This window comes from Microtus pennsylvanicus, chromosome 2, assembly GCF_037038515.1.
Source record: "Microtus pennsylvanicus isolate mMicPen1 chromosome 2, mMicPen1.hap1, whole genome shotgun sequence".
Taxonomy (NCBI): Eukaryota; Metazoa; Chordata; class Mammalia; order Rodentia; family Cricetidae; genus Microtus; species Microtus pennsylvanicus.
The window spans coordinates 108,618,684-108,639,447 of NC_134580.1; the positions used below are offsets into that span (position 1 = coordinate 108,618,684).

Here is a 20,764-nt window from a genome sequence, read left to right on the forward strand (position 1 = left end):
GCTGGGGACCTCTTAGCATCTCTCCACCCCCTCTCCCCATCTCCTCAGGCCCCATGCCCAGCCCTGAGGTTTGGAGAGCCTAGTAAGTGCCCCATCAACATGTTAATCAAATTACTTAGGAGCTAAAATTGACGCTGTTCATTAATTATACAAGATTATGCTAATTGTGCATGCAAATGCATGCAGGGGAACAGAAGGTGTTCAGGCGCATGGTGGGCCATTAGCATAGAGGATGGGGTGCGGGTGCATTGGCATGCTAATGTATGCGTCCTGGCTATTTATAGTCCCCTAGCCCATCTGCACAGCAGCCACCTCTACTCTAGTTGGGGATCTTGGTGGGGAGACTAGGCCCAGGTCTGTCAGGTAGCTATGGCCTTGGAGATACTCTGTCTTGACCGCTATGGTCAACAAATTCAGGAAGGAGCCTGGGCCACCTCCATGGATGCCTCAACTACTTTTGTCTACCTCTGCATTCACTCTGGCCTCATCTCTGCAGGGTCTGCTTCTCTCTGGAATCAAACCAGCCCTTCCAGGTATCACAGTCAGTAAGGCAGCCCACAGTGTTCCAGCCACTCATGAAATGAAGCTAGCCCTACACTCTAACCTACGGCTGCCCTCGGGTGCCACTGGACAGACGTGCCGTTCCTGCCACGACTCTTTGGAAAGCTGTATTCCCTTTGCCTCTTGCTTCTCTCTCTGAGGTCCTCTGAGACCCAGTGCTCAAGAGCAAATAAGAACTGCAGAAACTCTTACCCTTGGCAAGCAGAACAGGTGGCTCTTGCGTGAAATACTTGGCAGATTGTCCTGCCACACCCGCCACTGTGTTGTGCCAGCCTTTGCTCTTACTTTGAGTTTCTCTCTCTTTCTTAATGTACCGTAAGTGATTTAAAATATTGTTCAGGGGGCTGGAGAGATGGCTCAGAGGTTAAGAGCACTGGCTGCTCTTCCAGAGGTCATGAGTTCAATTCCCAGCAACCACATGGTGGCTCACAACCATCTGTACTGAGATCTGACGCCCTCCTCTGGCGTGCGGGCATACATCAAGGCAGAATGTTGTATACATAATAAATAAATAAATCTTTAAAAAAAAATATTGTTCAGAAGCTAGACCTATTGGCACAGGCCTATGTTCTCTGCTGCTCAGGAGACTGAGACAGGAAGATCACAAGTTCAAGGCCAGCCTAAGTAATGAAGTGAGGGGCATGGAGCTGGAGCTCAGTGGTAGAACACTTGCCTAGATAGAACACTTGAGGCCGCAGACTCAATCCCCGGCACGTCCAACAACAGCGGCAAAGGAAAAACTCTTGCTGGCCTCTAGATCCCCTGTAACAGACGCGTAAAATATGATCAGTCATATTTTACTTTGGAGTGGATGTCATATCTACTTCAGAGTGGGTGAATAAATGGGGTTACGGGTATTCAGCTTCTGTGGTGTGGACTTGAGCTGGGGGTGGGGTGAAGCAGACAAGGAAAGCATTGCTCTGGATGCTGTTCTGTTTCTACGGAGGTTCGTGAGCCTCAAACACAAGGCTTTTAGGATAAAAATTAGCAGAGAACTCCAATCCCCATCCCAGGTCATAGTGCCACCTTGTACTAAGAAATACATCTGCAGTTTCATGCCGTCTTTTTCTCCAAATCTGCTCGAGACTCTCATGAGTTCCACTGTTGTTCTGAACACCTTGTCCCAACTTGTGTATCATTTATTACACTCTCTTTCCAGATCTGCACCATCCGATACGGCAGCCACAGCAGCGCGTGAAAGCAACTTTAGTGAAAGTGAAATAAAGTTTCAAATATTAAGCCCCCAGTCACGATGCATCAAGGGTTCGGTAACTGCGTGTGGCTAGTGGGTGTCACTCCGGAGGAAGTGAGATGGCACTGAAATCTAGACACCTTCTATGCTCCTGGCTGTCCTGTAGGTGAACTCTGCTTGGCTCTCAGTCCAGGTCTTTGAGTTACTGAGCAGTTTTCTCACTGAAAGTGGGTGCCCTCAGTGTCTCAGAACGGGATGGAGGAGGCAAGGAGAAAAGAGCCGAAAGAGCCTTAGGTCTGTGGGACCCGACTTCTTAGCCGTATTTCTACAAGTAGACAGTGAGATGGGACTTTCGTGAAAGGGAGTTATTTGAAGAGATATTCGAGAAGAAAAAAAGAGTAAAGGAGACGTGGTAAGGCAAGAGCAAGAGCCTGGGAAGGAAGTCAAACTTCCCGATGCCCCGGGGTGGTCTGAAGTATGAAGGCCTCAAAGATTGATCTGTCTGGTGACTGCCAATCCACTTCACTGACCGTGAGCTGCTGACAGGGAGGATAGGCTGGGGAGTCCCAATACTATTAAATACTATTAAAGGGCAGCTATGAGCCCTTTAACGGCCAGCAGTCAGGACAGCTGTGGGTGAGTCTCAAATGCAACAGTGCGGTCATGCATGGCCCGCACGTCTCCCTCTCTGTTGAGTGTCTCTTTGGATGAAGACTGTGCTGGAAAGGGTTCCTCATCAGTACTGCCCTCCTAAGAGACCATATGTGAGTCTAGTGTTTGTAAATGATTCCTTCTCAGCCCAACCTTGCTTCTTTGGAATGTTCCACTGATGAAGAAGGGCCAGTTTAATCCCATTTTGAGCTGTGTTTATTCAAAGGAATAAAAAGTCTTTGGAGAAATGATTAGGAAGACCAGACTAAGTTCAGATATAGGAAGGTAGGTATGCCTGAGATAGTCTGCTATTTGTTTTGCTTTGTTTTCTTTGAGACAAGGTCTCACTATGTAGTTCTGTGTAGTCCAGACTGGCCTGGAAATCACAGAGATCTGCCTACCTCTGCCTCCCTCCCGAGTGCTGGGACTAAAGGTATGACCGCCATGCCTGCTCTTGGCTTGTCATTTAAATCGCAGGCATCTGTGTCCTGATGCATATTTACCTCAAATGCTTTATTAAGTGGATGAGTGCTGCTCATAGCTCTTCTCTGTTTTGTTTTTTAAATTACATTTTCTTTTCTTTCTTTCCGTGTTTTGTTTTTCAAGACCAAGGTTTCTCTCCTGGAACTCACTCTGTAGACCAGGCTAGCCTCAAGCTCAGAGATCTGCCTGCCTCTGTCTCCTGAGTGCTGGGATTAAAGGCGTGCACCACCACTGCCAACCTTAATCACATTCTCTAGTATGGAGAGTGTTGAACATAGATGCAAATAGATACTGAGCCTCAAAGAGCTTCAAAAATCATCCATCTTAGCTCATCTTATTCAGGCGTGTTTAGTCTAGACCATTTGAAAGCCACAGTCACAGTATCTAAAGGCCCACACTACAGGCAAATGGAGATCTTGAGGGAATAGCTTAGATCTACTGGTCCCTGCGTAGGACACCTCTCAGGGCTGCAGAGTCCTGCCACACCACCCTGTAACTGGGTAACCCTGGATTCTGACATCCCCGCCTACAGGGACTCTTGTCAGCCGCAGAAATTCAAAGAGACCGAAGTTCACGTCCCAGCTTTAGGCTTATTATTTTGTGTAACTTATTCTTGCTTAACTTGATTCTTGTTTGTACAGTGGGAACGGTCACAGATCTACACACCACCTCAGAGTTGTTTTTTTTTTTTTTTTTTTTTTGGTTTTTCGAGACAGGGTTTCTCTGTGGCTTTGGAGCCTGTCCCGGAACTAGCTCTGTAGACCAGGCTGGTCTCGAACTCACAGAGATCCGCCTGCCTCTGCCTCCCAAGTGCTGGGATTAAAGGCGTGCGCCACCATCGCCCGGCTACCACCTCAGAGTTTTGAGAGAATGAAACAAGACAATAAAAAGTGATGGACCTACCAGAGTCCCAGGCGCTCACTTAATTGCTGCTTAGAATGGATTTGCTTCAGGGTTTTGTATTGTTTCCTCTATGAAGTGTTTTATTTTCACCTCATATTTTTAGTATTTTCTCCCATTAATTCCAAGGGCAGCTCCTGGGGTGTGGCCTTTCTCTTATTGTAATTTCTTGGAGATCCAGATGAAATGTGTCCCCAGAGATGTCTGTGAGATAATGCCACTAGGTATAGTCCCATGCTCACTCTGCTGGGGTCTATGGGCTTGGCCTTGTCTTCTTTTCCTCCATCCTGGGACCCACCTCAGTCAGAGAAAAGGGCTTCTGTGAGCTCCCTCCAGCCCTGTGGAGCCAGGGACATGGAGTGCTGCACAGAGGACACAGCTTTAGGGGTGGAGTGATGAGCAGGGATTTCAAATCCTCAATAAAACATGTATACATACCTACCTCTGTGCCCCGAGTCCCTGATGGTGTTTTAGATGCTCGGGTCCCTTGTCCCCATGTGTATTTGTCTCTCTGAAGCTGTCCTTCCCACCAGGTTCCTGAACCCTCCCTCCCTCAGCTCCCCATCTCCACACCCGGCCTCTACAGACATGGGTTCCCATTCCCTTTCTTCAGCGTCCTCCTCCTCCCAACCAGCAGTCCTCTGGCTCCAGCCTTGGGAGGCAGGGACACTGGGTGGCACCCTCGCTGTTGCCAAAGCTCAATCTTCAAATGGGAAAAGACCGTGACTGTGAATCTATTGATGTTCTCTGTAATCAGTGGGGTAACAAGCAGGCTCGGAAGAAATTTCTACATAACTGTGAAGAGGAGGGGGAGAAAGGGGAGGAAGGGAAAGGCGGGGAGTGTGTGAAAAAGGCTGAAGTATGGCCAGGTTAGATACAAAGTTGATAATGTCCACAGGACACAAAGTTGAAAAATTTCCCTGCCAAACAAAAATTATTTACCTTTCCCAACCAGCTTCATTATCATTTTATCAGGTTTTTTTTTAACCAGTCAGTTTCTAACATCAGAGAGCAGCTGCCCCATTCACTGGAAATAGTATTATCAGAGACTCTTGGGCATTGTTATTGACTTAACACTCTATAGCAGCATTATCCAATATAAATACAATGCAGGCCACATGTAAGATTTTCTAGTTACAACTTCTTTAAAAAAGAATAGGTAAAATTAATGATGAATATATGTACATACATATATATATATACATATATTCTTTAATCCAATGTATCTAAACTATTATTGTTTCAATGTGATAAAAAATGACTGAGATTTGTTTGGGGGGAAGTGAAGTTCATGTAGCTCAGGCTAGCCTTAAACTCACTGTGTATCTGAGGCTAGCCTTGAGCTCCTGATCTTCCTGCCTGTACCCACTGAGTGCTGAGATTACTGGTATGCACTGCCATACCCAGCTAACTCCTGAGGTGGTTTTTTTTTTTTTGTGGGGGCGGTTGCTTTTTGGAAGCAGGATTTCTCTGTATAACCCTGGCGGTCCTAGAACTCATTTTGTAGACCAGACTGGCCTCGAACTCACTGATATCTGCCTGCTCCTGCCCCCCAATTGCTGGGATTAAAAGTGTGTACCACTACCATCCAGCATTTTTTTGGGGGGGGGGTGAGTTGTTATTTTATTATCTTTTCTTCCGAAGTATTTGAAATCCAATGTGTATTTCATACTTGCAGTATGTCTCAGATTGAGACTCACCACATTCAAGAGGTTCAGTGCTATAGAGGACTTTAGAGAACACAGACGTTGGGCCCCAACAAAGCTGTTTAGATTCCGCAGGTCTAGATATGGCGGAACCTGAGCTTCTGCACTCCTAGCAAGTTTCCTTGCAATGTTGCTGGTCTGGATGCTTTCTGAAAACCGTGGTTACGCTCACACCCCTCCAGCTAACAGTGCACAGAGTAGCACTTGGTTGTGGTACCCACCTCTCATCCACATCCCCTCCACATCCCAGGAACCTTCCCTCTCAGCTCTACAGGGTTGGGAGTTGGGTACCATGAGCAAGTGTGGATACTAAGAAAGTACCTTTTGGGTCATCCCACCACCACCATGCTGGCCATATCATCCATGGTATTCAGGAGTTAACATCAGTCCTCTCAGCACAGGGACTGTGGTCCAGTCTGAGATGTTTCCCTCCTTCTAGCCCCTGCTAAAGCATTCTGTGTGCTGAAAATTAATGAACCAGCCTGTACTTTGCCTAGGGAGCTGATACTACCCATCTGAGTGTGGGGTATGTATGAGGACTATGTATGTATGAGGCTCTAGGGCATCTATTTCATACAATGTCTTAACAGATGAGAACTGTGTATAAACAGCATATAGGTAGCTACAATATGTACTATTTCAGAATATCACCCTAATTTTAGACCCTTATGTGCTGTTTATTGTAAGAAACAGCATAGTAAAAATGCCTTCCAAACAACTGGAAGTAAATTGGGAACACTAACTAGAAGAGCCCGCTAGATGCCTAGGAAGCTACGCTGCATGCCAAGACCCTCCATGGACCTAGCCCTTGCCCTCTACTTGTAGGGCATGCCCAAAGATGCTTGCAGAGTCTCAGAGGGCAAAGAAATACATTATAGTATTTGCATTTCCAGTGGCTAGAGTTTTGTCCATGCTTACTGATGTGTGGCTTCCTGCCAGCTATTTGGAACACTGGAGGATTAACCTCTTCACGGTATATGCTGTGGTATTTGTTGTTGTTTCTTGCTTACCAGTTATATAAGGGGAAAAAAAGAGCTGGGTGGTGGTGGCACACATCTTTAATCCCAGCACTTGGGAGACAGAGGCAAGTGGATCTCTGCAAGTTTGAGGCCAGCCTGGTCTACAAAAGAATTCCAGGACAGCCAGGGCTACACAGAGAAAACCTGTCTCAAAAACAAACAAACAAAGAAGCTAATCTGCATATCTGCATGGGGTATGTGTATATGGTAAGTGTGTGTTCCCCGATGTAAGGTTTTCTATGTATAATGAATATAAAATCTATGGAAGAGGAATCTGCTGAGGGGGATGTCATTCTCAGTGACAGTTTTTAAAATCATATACAACACAAGTAGGTGCATTATTTTCTTTTTTCTTTCAATTTTCGAGACAAGGTTTCTCCGTAGCTTTTGGTTCCTATCCTGGAACTAGCTCTTGTAGACCAGGTTGACCTTGAACTCTCAGAGATCCGCCTGCCTCTGCCTCCCCAGTGCTGGGATTACAGGCGTGTGCCACCACTGCCCGGTTGGTGTATTGTTTTCTATATTCTTGCTATTCATATGCCCCGAGGGATGGATACATAACACACATGACGGGAATAGGCTCACGCATGCATTGTTCTACTCAGAATCCGAGGGTTTTGCCTGTTTGGTTGTCGTTTGTTTTTGTTTTTGAGACAGAATTTCTCTGTGTAGCCCTGGCTGTTCCGGAACTCGCTTTATAGACCAGGCTGGCCTTGAACTCAGAGATCCGCCCACCTCTGCCTCCCTGAGTGCTGGGATTAAAAGTGTATGCCACCATCGCCCGGCGATTTGGTTTGGTGTTTGATTGTTTTGAGACAAGGTTTCTCTATGTAGTCTTTTTTTTCTTTTCTTTTTTTCCTGTTTTTCCCCCAAAACAAGGTTTCTATGTAGCTTTGGAGCCTGTCCTGGAACTTGCTCTTGTAGACTAGGCTTGGCTTCTAACTCACAGAGATCTGCCCACCTCTGCCTCCCGAGTGGTGGGATTAAAGGCGTGCACCATCATGGCATGGCTCTATGTAGTCTTGATTGGCCTAAACTCATTATGTAGATCAGGCTAATTTCAAACTCACAGAGATCCACCTGCCTCTGCCTTCCAGATACTGGGATTAAAGGTGTGTGCCTCCACTGCCCAGCCTCATGTTTGATGAGTATAGGCCATATGTGAAATATATGCTTATGTTATAGCTATATCTTGCGAGTAATAATAAAGCATATGTATTATCTGTAATGAGACAGTTTATGCTGAGTACATATTGTGTAGGTGACAGTCATCTGGGTAGGAGATGTGTTGTATTACAGATATAATGTGTATGGTGGGCACAGACTATGACAGATATACATGGTCGAAGGTTTACATTCGGTATTGGGCATATGTAAGCATAACTCCATGTGGAATATACATAGTATGTGTGATAGGTACACACACATATACTGTAGAATTTATGATTGGCACCTTCTGTGATGGATATACACTGCGCAGGTGTATAAATATACATACACTTTGTAGACAAATAAGCAGTGTGTGCATTTGTGTAATAAGGTAGTCCTGGTGATTGGTCCATCTCAGGCACCCTGTGTGCACACAGCTTGAGATAGGAGTATGGAGTGAGCACCTGAGTGTAAGCAAACAAGGGGTGTCACTGGGCTAGGAGGATGCATGGCAGGGAGCCATGATCTTCATCTGTTTACAGAACCCCCAGACCTTTGAGCCTCCAAACCTCACTGTTTCAGGTTCTTCCTCAAATTCTTTCTCAAATGCAACCAGAACTGCTTGAAGAATGCAGGGAATCCCCGAGACATGCGCCGCTTCCAGGTAGGCTTGGGAAAAGCCCTCTCACCCCATGCAAATCTACCCTTTCCTGATAGGTGAAGGGAAAACTGTGACCCTGCCAGAGCAGATCTCTGCCTAGCCCTGAGCCTCAGGGTCTGGTGCCTGCTGGGGGTGGGGCAGCTCCATCTCAACTTATGCTGGCTGCCAAGGGAGGCTTCATTAGAGTCCCACTTAAGAAGATGCTAATTGTGACATTTTTACATGATTAACGACCCAGGTAATTTGCATAGTGTGAAGCTGCGAACAGCTGCCCTCAGCACCTCCCCAACCTGCACACCCCTCCCAAAGCAGGGGGTAGGGAGAAGGCAGCACCGATTTCCTGCCCAGAATAAAGTGGGGGCTTCTGTTGATGGGTTCCGTAACTGATTTGAGCCCCAACTTTAGGAAGGCATTCCAGTCTCCAAACTTGAATGATACTGAATAGCGTTCCCGGGTGTGCAAAAATCAACGGACGGTTCTCTCTGCCTGTGGAGCTACAACTTTTTCAGGGCTTTTGATTTTTGTAGCTCCTGAGAGGTCAGTTCATCTCGGGGATGTGTCACCTGGTTCGGCTGGATTCAACTCTACCAGCACAGCCCCCACCCAACTGAACTTCCCCTCACCTAAGGACACTTTGAATTCCAGTCACCCACCTCAAGGTGCTAGTTCTCCCTAATAGGGCCCCAGCCAGACTGTCTTCTCTGTCCACACAGGTGGTGGTGTCCACGACAGTGAGTGTGGACGGACACGTGCTGGCCGTGTCTGACAACATGTTTGTGCACAACAACTCCAAACATGGCCGCAGGGCCCGGCGCCTGGATCCTTCTGAAGGTCAGGACTCCCAGCCCAGCCCTGGCCAACCTCAGTCTCCATCTTGGTGCAGCCCCTTGACCTGGGTCCTCTCCTACCTCCCAGCTGCCACCCCCTGCATCAAGGCCATCAGCCCCGGGGAGGGCTGGACCACGGGAGGCGCCACCGTCATTATCATCGGAGACAACTTCTTCGACGGGTTGCAGGTCGTGTTTGGCAGCGTGCTCCTGTGGAGCGAGGTGGGCCAACCCCTGCCGGTCTCCCTGTGGTCTCCCTCGAGTCTCAGGGCTAAGCCCTCCCCACAGGACTAGACCTGCAGGCCTCCCCTCTCCTCTCACAGCTCATCACTCCCCACGCCATCCGGGTGCAGACGCCGCCGCGACACATCCCTGGGGTGGTAGAAGTGACCCTCTCCTACAAGTCCAAGCAGTTTTGTAAAGGAGCCCCCGGCCGCTTTGTCTACACAGGTAAGGAATAAGGCAGCTGAAGCAGGGACTAAGATCACAGAGCCCTCTGAGCTCAAAACTCAAACACAGTTGCAGGGGGTGACAGAAATCTATGGGTGCACTGCATGCCCTAAGCAGCTGCTCCTCACCCCCCCACACCTTCGCCCACTCCTACTAAGTGATCTCTCAAAGTTCTTTTTCCTCTTGGCCTGTGTTTCTCTTCCTGAGGTTCTGGAAGCAACTTTTACCTCAAGTGTTCTCCCCAAGGGATGTCTCTCCCTCCTAGCCTTGTACTCTGGAGTTCAGAACCTCTTTGCGGGTTTTTTCTTTCTGTCTTCTTTTTTTTCGATTTTTTTTACCTCGAAGATGCTTCCAAATGGACTCACACTCTCCAAATTTTTTCTGGGTATTTTGGGTCCTCCAGGCTTCACTCTACATCCACACAGTGGTGTGTGAGCCCACAGACACACACACACCCTTGTACAATGCCTCAGTGAACAGTTAGCACAAGGCTCAAGGGGATGCACTGAAAACTGGGTTCCATTTGACTCTTGGTGGAAATCCTAATTCACTGCCATTTTTGCATTGGACCCCCCCTGCCAAGCCACTGGCTTCTTCCCATACTCACTGAGGCTTGGGGACTCAGGATACCCTCAAGTAGCAGATATCCTGAACTGCGAACCCAGGATGGGTGGAGGGTGGAGTTACAGAGTAGAGGACTTGACACCCCTGGGAGTCTGTGCTGAAGTAGCTAAGCTATAACTATAGAGGAACAGGGCGGGAGATGTTGGTAGAAGACTGGCTAGCGCCAAGCCCAGAAAATGCGCACTTCATGCTTTGGGGAAAGGAGAGGAAACTGACTAAGTCTAGCATTGGAAGTGAAGAAAGCGCTTTGAGACCAGGGAGGAGTAAGGCGCTTAAGGGGAAGAGGGGGAAGAGTCAGGGGCGGAGCACTGTGCCCTCCTGAGAGCCCATGGTTCTGGCCCCTCCCTTTCCTGAGGTGCATGCAAACCTTGATAATTGCTTGTTGCGGAGAAGCTGCCTGATCCATGATAAATAAAGATTGTTCAGGTTTTTTTAATGGCAAACTGATATGACCAAATGCAAAAATCCTGCGTATAAAAGTATAGAAGTGTGTGTGTGTGTGTGTGTGTGTGTGTGTGTGTGTGTGTGTGTGTGTGTGTGTGTTGATGCCAAGCTTGGCACAGAGCCTGGCTCAGTAAATATTTGTTGCGTTAATTCTGACCAAATAAAATGAAGGAACCGAGATGACTCCCCTGACGTTCACTGATACTTGAGCGAGGGGTTTCTGGGCAACATGGAGCTGGACTTGGGGGAGGTAAGTTCTGTTCCGGGAGGGGTGTCTTCCAAATATTGCCGTTCTCCGCAGCCCTAAATGAGCCTACCATTGACTACGGATTCCAGAGGCTACAAAAAGTCATTCCCAGACACCCGGGGGATCCTGAGAGGCTGCCTAAGGTAATCAGAGGAGTGGGTCGGGAATAAGGATGTCCAGTGGGCAAGGGGGTGAGAAAGCCCCTCCAGGGCCCCGCTGCGCCCCCAGGAGCTGCCCCCCTCGTTCCTTCTGTCTCCTCCCCTGCCCTAGGAAGTGCTGCTGAAACGGGCGGCTGATTTGGCGGAGGCCCTGTACGGAGTGCCCAGCAGTAACCAGGTATGGTGCCTCCGCCCGCCTCCCAGCACTAGGGCCCGGGGCTCTGACCCCGCGCCTGTCGCTGCCCCGGCCGTGCCCCCTTCTTGTCTTCGCAGGAGCTCCTCCTGAAGCGTGCGGCGGACGTGGCTGAGGCTCTGTACAGCGCCCCGCGCGCACCTGCACCCCTCGGACCCCTGGCCCCCAGCCACCCACACCCCGCCGTCGTGGGCATCAACGCCTTCAGCAGCCCCCTGGCCATCGCCGTCGGGGATGCCACCCCGGAGCCGGGTGCGTGTCGCCACCCCTACCCTCAGTTGCGGTGCACCAGAAGAACCCAGCGCCGCTAGCTAGGCTAACCGCCACTCTCCCGCAGGCTATGCCCGCAGCTGCGGCAGCGCGTCGCCCCGGTTCGCGCCCAGCCCTGGCTCTCAGCAGAGCAGCTATGGCAGTGGCCTTGGAGCTGGTCTCGGCAGCTACGGTGCGCCGAGTGTCACTGGCCTCGGCGTGCCCGGGTCCCCTAGCTTTCTTAATGGCTCCACTGCAACCTCGCCTTTCGCCAGTGAGTGTCCCCAGCCCACAGGAAGGGGGCGGGTCCAGCCTGGGAATGCTGAATAGACTTAGCCCTGCCTGCAGCCCATCCTGGGGTGAAGGCTTTTAGTTCCTGCCTTATGCGGGTGGACCTTGAACTAGCCATGGAGAGCCCTCAGTCCTCCTTCCATTCGCCCACACCCTGATTTGGGGACTTGCCTCACTCCTCGGGGAGCCCCGGGATCCTGGGGCCAAACTTCTTGCACCTTAAGCCCTCTTTGCTGACCCCAGTTGTACACATCGCTTCTAGCCCTCCCATGATTGTGGAGCCGCCCTTAATTAGGGGGACCTGTGCTGAAACCTGGTGGACAGCAACCTTTTGGTCCTTCGCCGGGACTTCGGGAGGAGGCTGGCGGCCCCTGCTGGAAGCCTAAGGAAACTCTAGAGACTCGGGCTTCCAGCGCCCCGCAGCCCCGGGATGTGTGGCTCCGGGTTTCAGCAGCACTTCCTGGGGCAGGGGAGGAAACGGTGGACCGAGTGGCGGCCCCTAGGGGCTCGGCGGGGCCCTGGAGGAGCTTCCTCACCCCCTCACCCATAGAACACTTATTCCTGTCCCGTCCCTCTGAGTGCCTTGTCTCTCATGTTCTCCCAGATGGTTCAGGCAAAACGAGAATTCCTTGTGATCAGGACTGAATTCAGACTTGAGTGTTTTAGCCAGGAGCTGACAGACGTTCAACAGGTTGCACCTTTCAGTAAAACAAGATCAACAACACCCCCCAGCCCCACCTCAGATAGCTCTCCTATCTGAATATGTCTCTAGAAAAGCAGACAAAGTTCAGAAAGAATGTTATGATTTTGCAGGCCCAATCTGAACGGTAGTTACTTGGCATCTTGGGTTAAGGTAGCTCTCTGATAGATGGATGGGCATTTCACACTGCCTGCTAGTCTCTTGCAATACCGATGACTGCTTGGAGGGTAATTATAATCCACATGGTGAGAGCACTAAGCTTGGGGGTTCTCTGTGCACCCTTTCTCACCAGCAAAAACTCCTCTACCAGTCACAAGAGAGGTTGTCCCTTAGGGCCTGGGGCACTACTGAATCTGAGAAATAGTGACATCTGCCAAAGAAGGAGCTTTTGTGGCTCTACCTGCCGTTCCCACCCTTCTGCTTCTCCATTCCCGTCTGTTTTCATTACCTAAAATAACCGCCTAGCCCCCTGCCTAGCTTTCCTTACCAGGGCTGCTGCTCTCGCTGGCTACAAATCCAGCCTGGCACTCTCCTTTGACCTTGACTTAATTTGCGGAACCCAATGTCCCCCCCAAGCCAGAGTACACACAGGCTGTTTCCTGTGTTCCCTCCCACCCAGGCCAGTCTCTCCTGGCACCTAGCCAGCTTCTACTACTCCGCATCCCTTTCGTTCTAAGACCGTGACCTCCCAGCCTTCTAGTTTCCGTTGTGTTTGACTCTCTCGCCCTTTTCCAGACACACAGCAGTGTGTCAGCAGTGAAAGGGGGCTGCCCCAGTGCACAGTCTCTCTGGGGTCACCCTAGTCAGCCAGACCAGAACTTCCAAAGTCACTCACCCTCAGCAGGGTCACTCGGGGCGCTACCTAGGCCTGTTCCCATCTCAGAAAGTGTTCACTCGGGTCCACATCCATTCCTCTGAGTGTGGGGTGCTTTGTGACACACTTACATAAAGTGTCATCCTCCCTGAGTTTGCCAGGATGTCCCTAAAATGTCGTCAGAATTGTCCTACTCAGAGCTCCTTAACTCTGCAAAATGTGGGTATTAGTTCTCTGGGCCTTGACAGATACCACAAATATTCCTTTTTATATAATAGGTGTTAAGCACTCCGTAATGCCCAGGTCTTTACCAGGAAGCACTGAGCATTTTTCTCTAGGAGATGGTGACCGCAGGCTAAGGATGTTGAGAATAGGATACTATTGCAATCATTTTTATACCCACAGTCAGCGAATGGGTGTTCTGATGTCAAAGTAGCCTTCTCAGCCACAGATTTCTTCTAGGAAGTCTGTACCTGCTGTCCCTTGCCTGCTGGTTGGAGAAGATTAAAAATCCTACCTGCTGGTCTTTAGAAGAGCAAAGCCGGGAATTGGTTCAGATGAAAACATAGAAGGTGGAACTGAGATGCGCTACACAGGAGCCCTAGCAGATACAAGAGGCTCCTGGGGTCTAGGCTGGAGATGGCAGGGCCTTGAATTAAAGTGGAAGAAACAGTGCCCAGGGTTGGGGAGCAGAAAAACAAAGTGCAGGGCACATTGCATAGGAACATTCAGTAGAGATGAACTAGGGGCTTGTGTGAGCTGTCGTTCATGGTAGAGCAGCTTTAGACAGGAGGGTGCATATAGGCTGCATAGACACTAAAACTTCATCCCTGTCTACTTACTCCGGCTTTGATGTGACCCTTGACCTTTGAGTGTAGCCTTGGCAGCGCAGCCCCATAAACATTTCCTAGCGTTTCAGAGCTCCAGTGGCGTTCAGCAGGAATTCCACCTTTCCATCTCTTTTTTATCTCCCATCTTTGAGAGCACTGCCCACTACTTGTTTTTGTTTCGTTTTCCCTGGGCCTGATCCTGTCATCTCGAGCCCTGAAAATGGTGCTCAGAACACCTGCAAAGGCCAGAGCTGGTCCAGCACCCAGCAGCTCCCATCTTACCTCTAGACATTATCTTGTCCTGGTCTTCTCAGGACCCCCATAGCCCCCAGGGAGGTCTGAGCCTGCAGCCTTGGTCAACAACCCACACGGGACTCACTGCCCACGTGGCACCCCAACCCTGCTGCTCACTCTGGTGCTGTCTTCCTGTTGTGTCTCCCACTGCCTTCCTTGCTGCACCTGCCCCTTCCTCGCCCCGCCCCGGAGTCATGCCCTCTAGCCCCCCGCTGGCGGCTGCCTCCTCCATGTCCCTCCCGGCCGCTGCCCCCACCACCAGCGTCTTCTCCTTCTCGCCTGTCAACATGATCTCCGCTGTCAAACAGAGGAGCGCCTTCGCCCCTGTGCTGCGTCCACCCAGCTCCCCATCGCAGGCCTGCCCCAGAGCCCACAGAGAAGGGCTTCCAGGTGAGCAATCAAGGCTGCCTCACAGTGGTCATCACAGTGTCCTGTGCAGGGCCCAGCAAGAGGTTCTGTGGGGGTCCAGGAAGGCCGTCTGAACTCCACTTGAACCTTGACCCTTAAAGCTAGCTGTGCCTTTGTCTAGACCCATTCAACTGGCCCCTTGGCCAAGGAGATTGAAATCCCAAGTGGAAAGTCCTTGTAGTCTAGCCCTGTTCAATAGAACCTAGAACAAAGACCTAACCCTACGAGATGAAGGAAGCCATATAGGTTGCATGTCTTTCTCCTGTGTCTACCAGAGGGACTTACCACGTTGATGCTGGGTTATCTAATGAACAAGAGGGCACTGACCTTGAATAAGGGTTAGCCCAACTTCCCCTTTCCCGATGTACAGATTAGGAATTAAGAACGAGTTCCCCTCCTGTGTCCAGTAGTGAAAGGGACATTCTCTCGTTTTACACACAGGCAGCAGATACTTTCAGCCCATAGAGCTTTCCCCACCCAAACAGTCACTGGAAGCTCAGCTGTGGGGAAGGAGGTAAAAGTAACAGGATGTGGGATAGAGCAAGTCCGAGTTGGGAGAGATAGCGGGGGGCAGAGCTAGATGAGATTGTCAAGCTCACAAGACTGGCAGGCGTTGATGATGATACAGGGATGTCTGGAAGGATCTCCTGGGACCCAAAGCAGAGCTTAGCCCTGAGCTCAGCGCCTGGCTTTGTCACCTACCCCATAGTCGGTGCTTAAAAAACAGGAGTTAGATTCTTAGGTGAATATGGAGTCAGAAGGCCCCCGTCAAGTGCAGAAACCTCTCGAAGGTTTCATTGCAGTTTGATGGACAAGTGAGCTGACAGCGGCTGGGGTAGAACATGCCCTACAGGATAGTCTCCCAGATAGTAATGGTCATTCCTCAGGGGAGAATCCGTGTTTGCTAGTAAATGGTGATAGTCATCCAGTTTTCAGTAAACTGAACTATACAGTGAATCTTCTAAGAAAACAAATTTATTAGAGCACAAATTTTATTTTTTATTTATTTACTTTTGAGACAAGCCCTGGCTGGCCTCAAACTCAGAGATCCACCTGTCTCTGCCTCCTGAGTGCTGGGGTTAAAGGTGTGCAGCACCATGTCAGGCACAAAATTTATCTTTAAAAAGAACGTTCATCTTGGGCATTAGTTCCTGGGAATATCTTTGGGGCTTAGGAAGAGATACTCATGTCGTCTTCTAAATATGATATGATTTGCTGAGGCCAAAATAGTCAAGGAAGCCAAGCCTCTGTGCTAGACCCATAGTCATCCTTCAACCCCATGCAGGATGAACTTGGGAAACTGTAGACAGCACCCAGAAAGGCCTCTGAGCCCTAAGATTTTCTCTATGAGACTCTGGGGTCACTGGAAGGAGTGTGAAGCACAAGAAGACAACTAAGGATGCCAAATACACACAGTAGTTAGAGAATCCACCTGACCACCAGGGAAACTGACTGTAGTGGAGGATGGTGCAGCAACCCACCGTGGTCTGGAAATTTTCTGCTGTGCTCTGCCCTACTCTGCAGATAGAATGAGTTCTTTCCCTCTGCAGACTGTTCCTCTGAGGTGGTGGTTCAACTAATTCCAAACTTATATACAGGGGAAGAGGGCTAGAAGACTGGTTGGTGTGCCATCCACAGTATGAACTGCTGTCGAGAAAGGGCTTGCCCAAGCAGGGTTTGAAGAATTAATTCCTTTTCTAGGGGAGGAAGCCCCAGCAAGGTGTGTAGAGAGGAAAGCCAGGATATAGAAACCCATATGCAAGGCATTGGAAGATAAGTCATATAGATAAATGTAAAAAACTTAACTCATGAATGAGCTAACAGGGTGACTAAGTGACTTAAAGAATACATGAGGGCGGTGGTGGCGCACGCCTTTCATCCCAGCACCCTAGAGGCAGAGGCAGGCGAATCTCTGCGAGTTCAAGGCCAGCATGGTCTACAAGAGGTAGTTCCAGGACAGGAACCAAAAAAGCTAAGGAAAAACCCTGCCTCGAAAAACAAACAACAACAACAAAAAAGAATAGGTGAGGCCCAGGGGAGATGGCTCGGAGGCTAAAGCTCTTAAACATGAAGACCACAGTTTTGATTCCCCAGAACACAAACGAACATTGGGTGGGCCTGGCAGCCTGCCCACCATGTCAGGAAGGTGGAATTGGGGATCCCAGAACTTAAAAGGCCAAGAAAGATCTAAAGTTTAAAACCAGCCTGGGTCATACAGCAGGACCCTGTTCCCAACTTCCACCCCTTAAAGGCACAGCATCCCTTTTCTTGGTCTTATTTCCAACTTTCGGATATTTTGTCCTAACGTGTGTGTGTGTGTGTGTGTGTGTGTGTGTGTGTGTGTGTGTGTGTGTGTGTGTGCAGCTTAAAATGTGAGAGATGGGGAAGACATGACTCCAGAGTCCTGCCAGCTGAAGGAAAGGGACCAGTGGGGTGGGAACCAGTGAATGGTGTATTTCCCACCTGTGGTGACAGACAGGATGCTGCTGTATATATGGATCAGTTCCCCCAGAAGCTGCCTTTCCTTACTATCCTGGTCCTCATCCATTTGCTTCCTCACCTTGGCACAGGCCCTCTGAAGAAGGTGGGTCTGGGCTTGGGAGATGATCTGAGCGAAGCATTTGCTGTGCAAGCATGAACCACTGAGTTCAGATGCCTAACTTCCACATAAAAGCTGGGTGTGGTGGGACACACCTGTCACCCCAGCCCTGGGCCAGACAAGCAGATACTCAAGACTCACTGGCCAGTAAGTCCACCTGGAAAATAATGGCAGGTTCCAGTTTTAATGAGTGACCCTGTCTCGGAAATCAAGTGGAGAGAGACTCCCAGAGCCAACCTCTGGCCTTCACCACACACATGCACAGGTTGGCCCACTTGCACGCACATATATACACCACAGACACACAGTTATATGTTACACATGGGGTTGGGGGGAAGAAGGGGACAACCTAGAAGAGAAGCACAGAGGTCGGGGAAGTAAAGAAGTCAAGGGTGTAGGCTGTACATCCTGAGACACCAAAGTGGCGCCCCTCACCTTTCCATCTATAGTGCTGGTCCCAAACAAGGGCCAGATAGATTGACAGCCTGAAGAAGGTGTTATATACCTGCCTTCTGTCTTCCGTCCAGAGAAGAACATGCAGGTAAGGTCACCAGGTCACAGAAGGCTTATTTCCCTCTCTCCTTGGTGACCACAGACCAGCCTTTTGAAGATACTGACAAGTTCCACTCTGCAGCCCGGGGGCTCCAGGGCCTGGCATACTCTTAATTATGGTAGGTGTCCATCTCAGTCTCCCTCTCTCTCTCATTTAGCCCTGGAATAGGTTTGGCAGGGTTGGGGAGTTGGGGTCCAAATCTTCCTTTCTTCTGCCTGTCTTCTAGATAGCTGATTAGGGAACATGGAAGGAAGTGGTTTCCTATCCCCTTGCAGCCAACCTTCCTCCAAGATTTTCTTCTTTCCTTCTTGTCCCACCAGGTCTGCAGGTGCTGTCCCTAATGAGGCTGGACTGGAGATCCTTCTGGATTCACGTTCATGGCTGGGATGGCAGCACAAACAGATATAGGGTCAAGACTTTGGGTAGACCTCAGTCCCTGGGATACACAGGAAGAGGCCTTCGCCTCTGTGCTCAAGGGCCCCACATACCCATAGACCCTCATACTTACCTCCCTTTCTTGGGGCACATTAGAAGCCCAGCACTGTGAGGATGCTCTTGGCAAGAGAGCATCATAGGGAGGTGTTGGGATGTTGGGCCTTACCCACTGGATTGGTTCCTCTGTAAGAGATGGGTTTTGTAAAGACCAGAGATGTTGGTAAGATGAGCAAGAACTGGGAACCACAGGAAAGAGGACAGCTCAGGGAGAGGTGATCTAGACGAGGTCCTGCTTGCATCTGACTCACCTCACCTGGCCTTGCAGCCCACCTTCTCTCGTGAACAAGGTGGCGTCTAGCCATCTCAGGAGGCCCATTCAGGCTCCCATGGAGCTGCCCACAAGCCACTGGACCCCAGTGACTGCCCCCACTTCATTTGAGAGTAGCACATTCATGCAGATCCCATCTCGCCTCCTTGCGGTGGGGGATTTCGGCATGGAAGATGCACAGACGGGCCTCCTGAATTTTGACTCTTACCCAATGGATGTTTCATGAATTTTGTCCCCTACCACCACACACCTAACTCTAGTTGGCCCCAAAGATCAGCCTGGCTGCCCCTTGGTGGCCTCACACTCTGCTGAGTTTGGACAAAAGAACAATAAACCAGATGCAGGTGGCCACATGGCCTCTCTCGCCTGCTTCCTTGGTCTGCTTTTCTCAGCGGCTCTGCAGCTCTCCTAGGACCACTTTGATCCATGCTCCTGGGCAACTTTGTGTCTCGGGCTTTTAAGGCATCTCCAGTGATCAGCTGAGAAATCAGCCCCTGTTTTGTGTCTCCTAGATGAACTCGGTCCCAACAGTGTTGTATGGGGCCAACGTAGATCAGGAATGTAGAACTTGGTACATCTTGGCCAAGACCAAGATGAGGGTTTCAAGACATCGCTGGAAACTGGAGCATAACATGTTAAATATTATGTTAGATATTAGCCTAGAGTCAGGTGGTGGTGCACGCTTTTAATTCCAGCAACTGGGGGGCAGAGGCAGGTGGGTCTCTGTGAGTTCAAGGCCAGCCTGGTCAACAGAGTGAGTTCCAGGACAGTCAGAGCTATTACACAGAGAAACCCTGTCTCCAAAAACAAAAAAAAAATACTAACCTAGATGTTAGTAGGGGTGCAGAAAGAAATTTGGTTTCAGGGGCTAGAGGACCTACCTGGGCTTGGTGGGTGGCTTGTGGGTCCCAGGAGGCCCTTCCAAATCGCATTAACCCCCTTTGCCTCTTCCCCAGACCCCTTTTTGGCTTTACCTAAGAGCTTAAAAGGAGCATAGTAATTTCCTTGGCCAAATCACCCACCCAGAGTGCCAGAAGGCTCCCAGACCCTGAAACACACTCCTAGATAAGGTCACATTCTCTCCTTCTGAAAGCCAGGTTTTTTTCCCCCCTTTAACTCCACTATCTAGTAAGTTCAATGCCCAGACTGACCTCAGGCATTTGGAAACCCTGTCTTTACCAACCCCCTACACCAATGCCCTGCAGCCTTCTGGGAAAATATCCTTGTCACAGCAGGTAGGCTGGTCTTGTCCTTGGAGGTCTCCACTTGGCCTCTAGTGTTCTTGAACAGAATCTAGGGTTCCTTTCCCTTGGGATGCACGATTGGTGTCACCCCGCCCTCAGTGCTTGGCCTCCCATGCTGTCCCGGATGGAAGCCCACATAGAAAAGCAAAGACTGTCTACCCAAGCCTTTCTTAGCAAACCGAGCCTTCAAGGCCAGGTCTCTACAGACTGTAATCTGTACAGGAGACAACTGGTAACGATGGTGATTGCATCTGGTCCCCCAAATGGGTCAGGTGCCATGATCGATATAAAATGAGATATGATATCTGTCTTTCCTCAGTGGTCCCATCTCAGGACTCACTGCGCCATTTGAGTTTACATGACCTCCCTTCACACACACACACACACACACACACACACACACACACACACACACCAGTTCCAGGTAGTTTACATCAAAATGAGAAACCTGAAACATACACATCCTTCTGCCAGAGTGATCTCCATGGTCTGTTCCCCACTGACACAACTAATGTTTTAATTTAAAATAAAAACTTTATTATTATTTGTCTGTGTGTGTGTTTGTGTGTATATGTGTGTGTGCACACACACGCGTGTCACAGTATGAGTGCAGTGGTCGAGGTCAGAACTCACTTTCAGAAGTCTGTTTTCTCCTTCCACGGTGGAATCCAGCGGTGCATGGAGGTGCTCTTACCCACTGCACCGTCTTACCAACCTGGCACATGGTTTATATTGAATTTCTTGTTATGTTTAT

The 20,764-nt window shown here is 49.7% G+C and overlaps 1 protein-coding gene across 3 annotated transcripts in view; it reads left to right on the top strand.

Annotated features, from left to right (window-relative positions):
- Ebf4 (EBF family member 4) overlaps positions 1-20,536 on the top strand; it is a 73,513-nt gene extending 52,977 nt beyond the window's left edge. Inside the window, exons 8-18 of one of the 3 annotated variants that reach the window (XM_075962157.1) lie at positions 8,244-8,325; positions 9,036-9,153; positions 9,238-9,371; positions 9,473-9,599; positions 10,969-11,057; positions 11,185-11,250; positions 11,346-11,517; positions 11,603-11,788; positions 14,636-14,833; positions 18,046-18,121; positions 18,324-20,536. In XM_075962157.1, the coding sequence (XP_075818272.1) occupies positions 8,244-8,325; positions 9,036-9,153; positions 9,238-9,371; positions 9,473-9,599; positions 10,969-11,057; positions 11,185-11,250; positions 11,346-11,517; positions 11,603-11,788; positions 14,636-14,833; positions 18,046-18,116 (1,243 nt within the window). In that variant the 3' untranslated portion in view covers positions 18,117-18,121; positions 18,324-20,536. Of the gene's footprint in view, positions 1-8,243; positions 8,326-9,035; positions 9,372-9,472; positions 9,600-10,968; positions 11,058-11,184; positions 11,251-11,345; positions 11,518-11,602; positions 11,789-12,067; positions 14,834-18,045; positions 18,122-18,323 lie in introns of those variants that run through there. The other 2 variants (XM_075962156.1, XM_075962158.1) reach the window with 2 other exon arrangements.
- Positions 20,537-20,764: the final 228 nt, after the last annotated feature.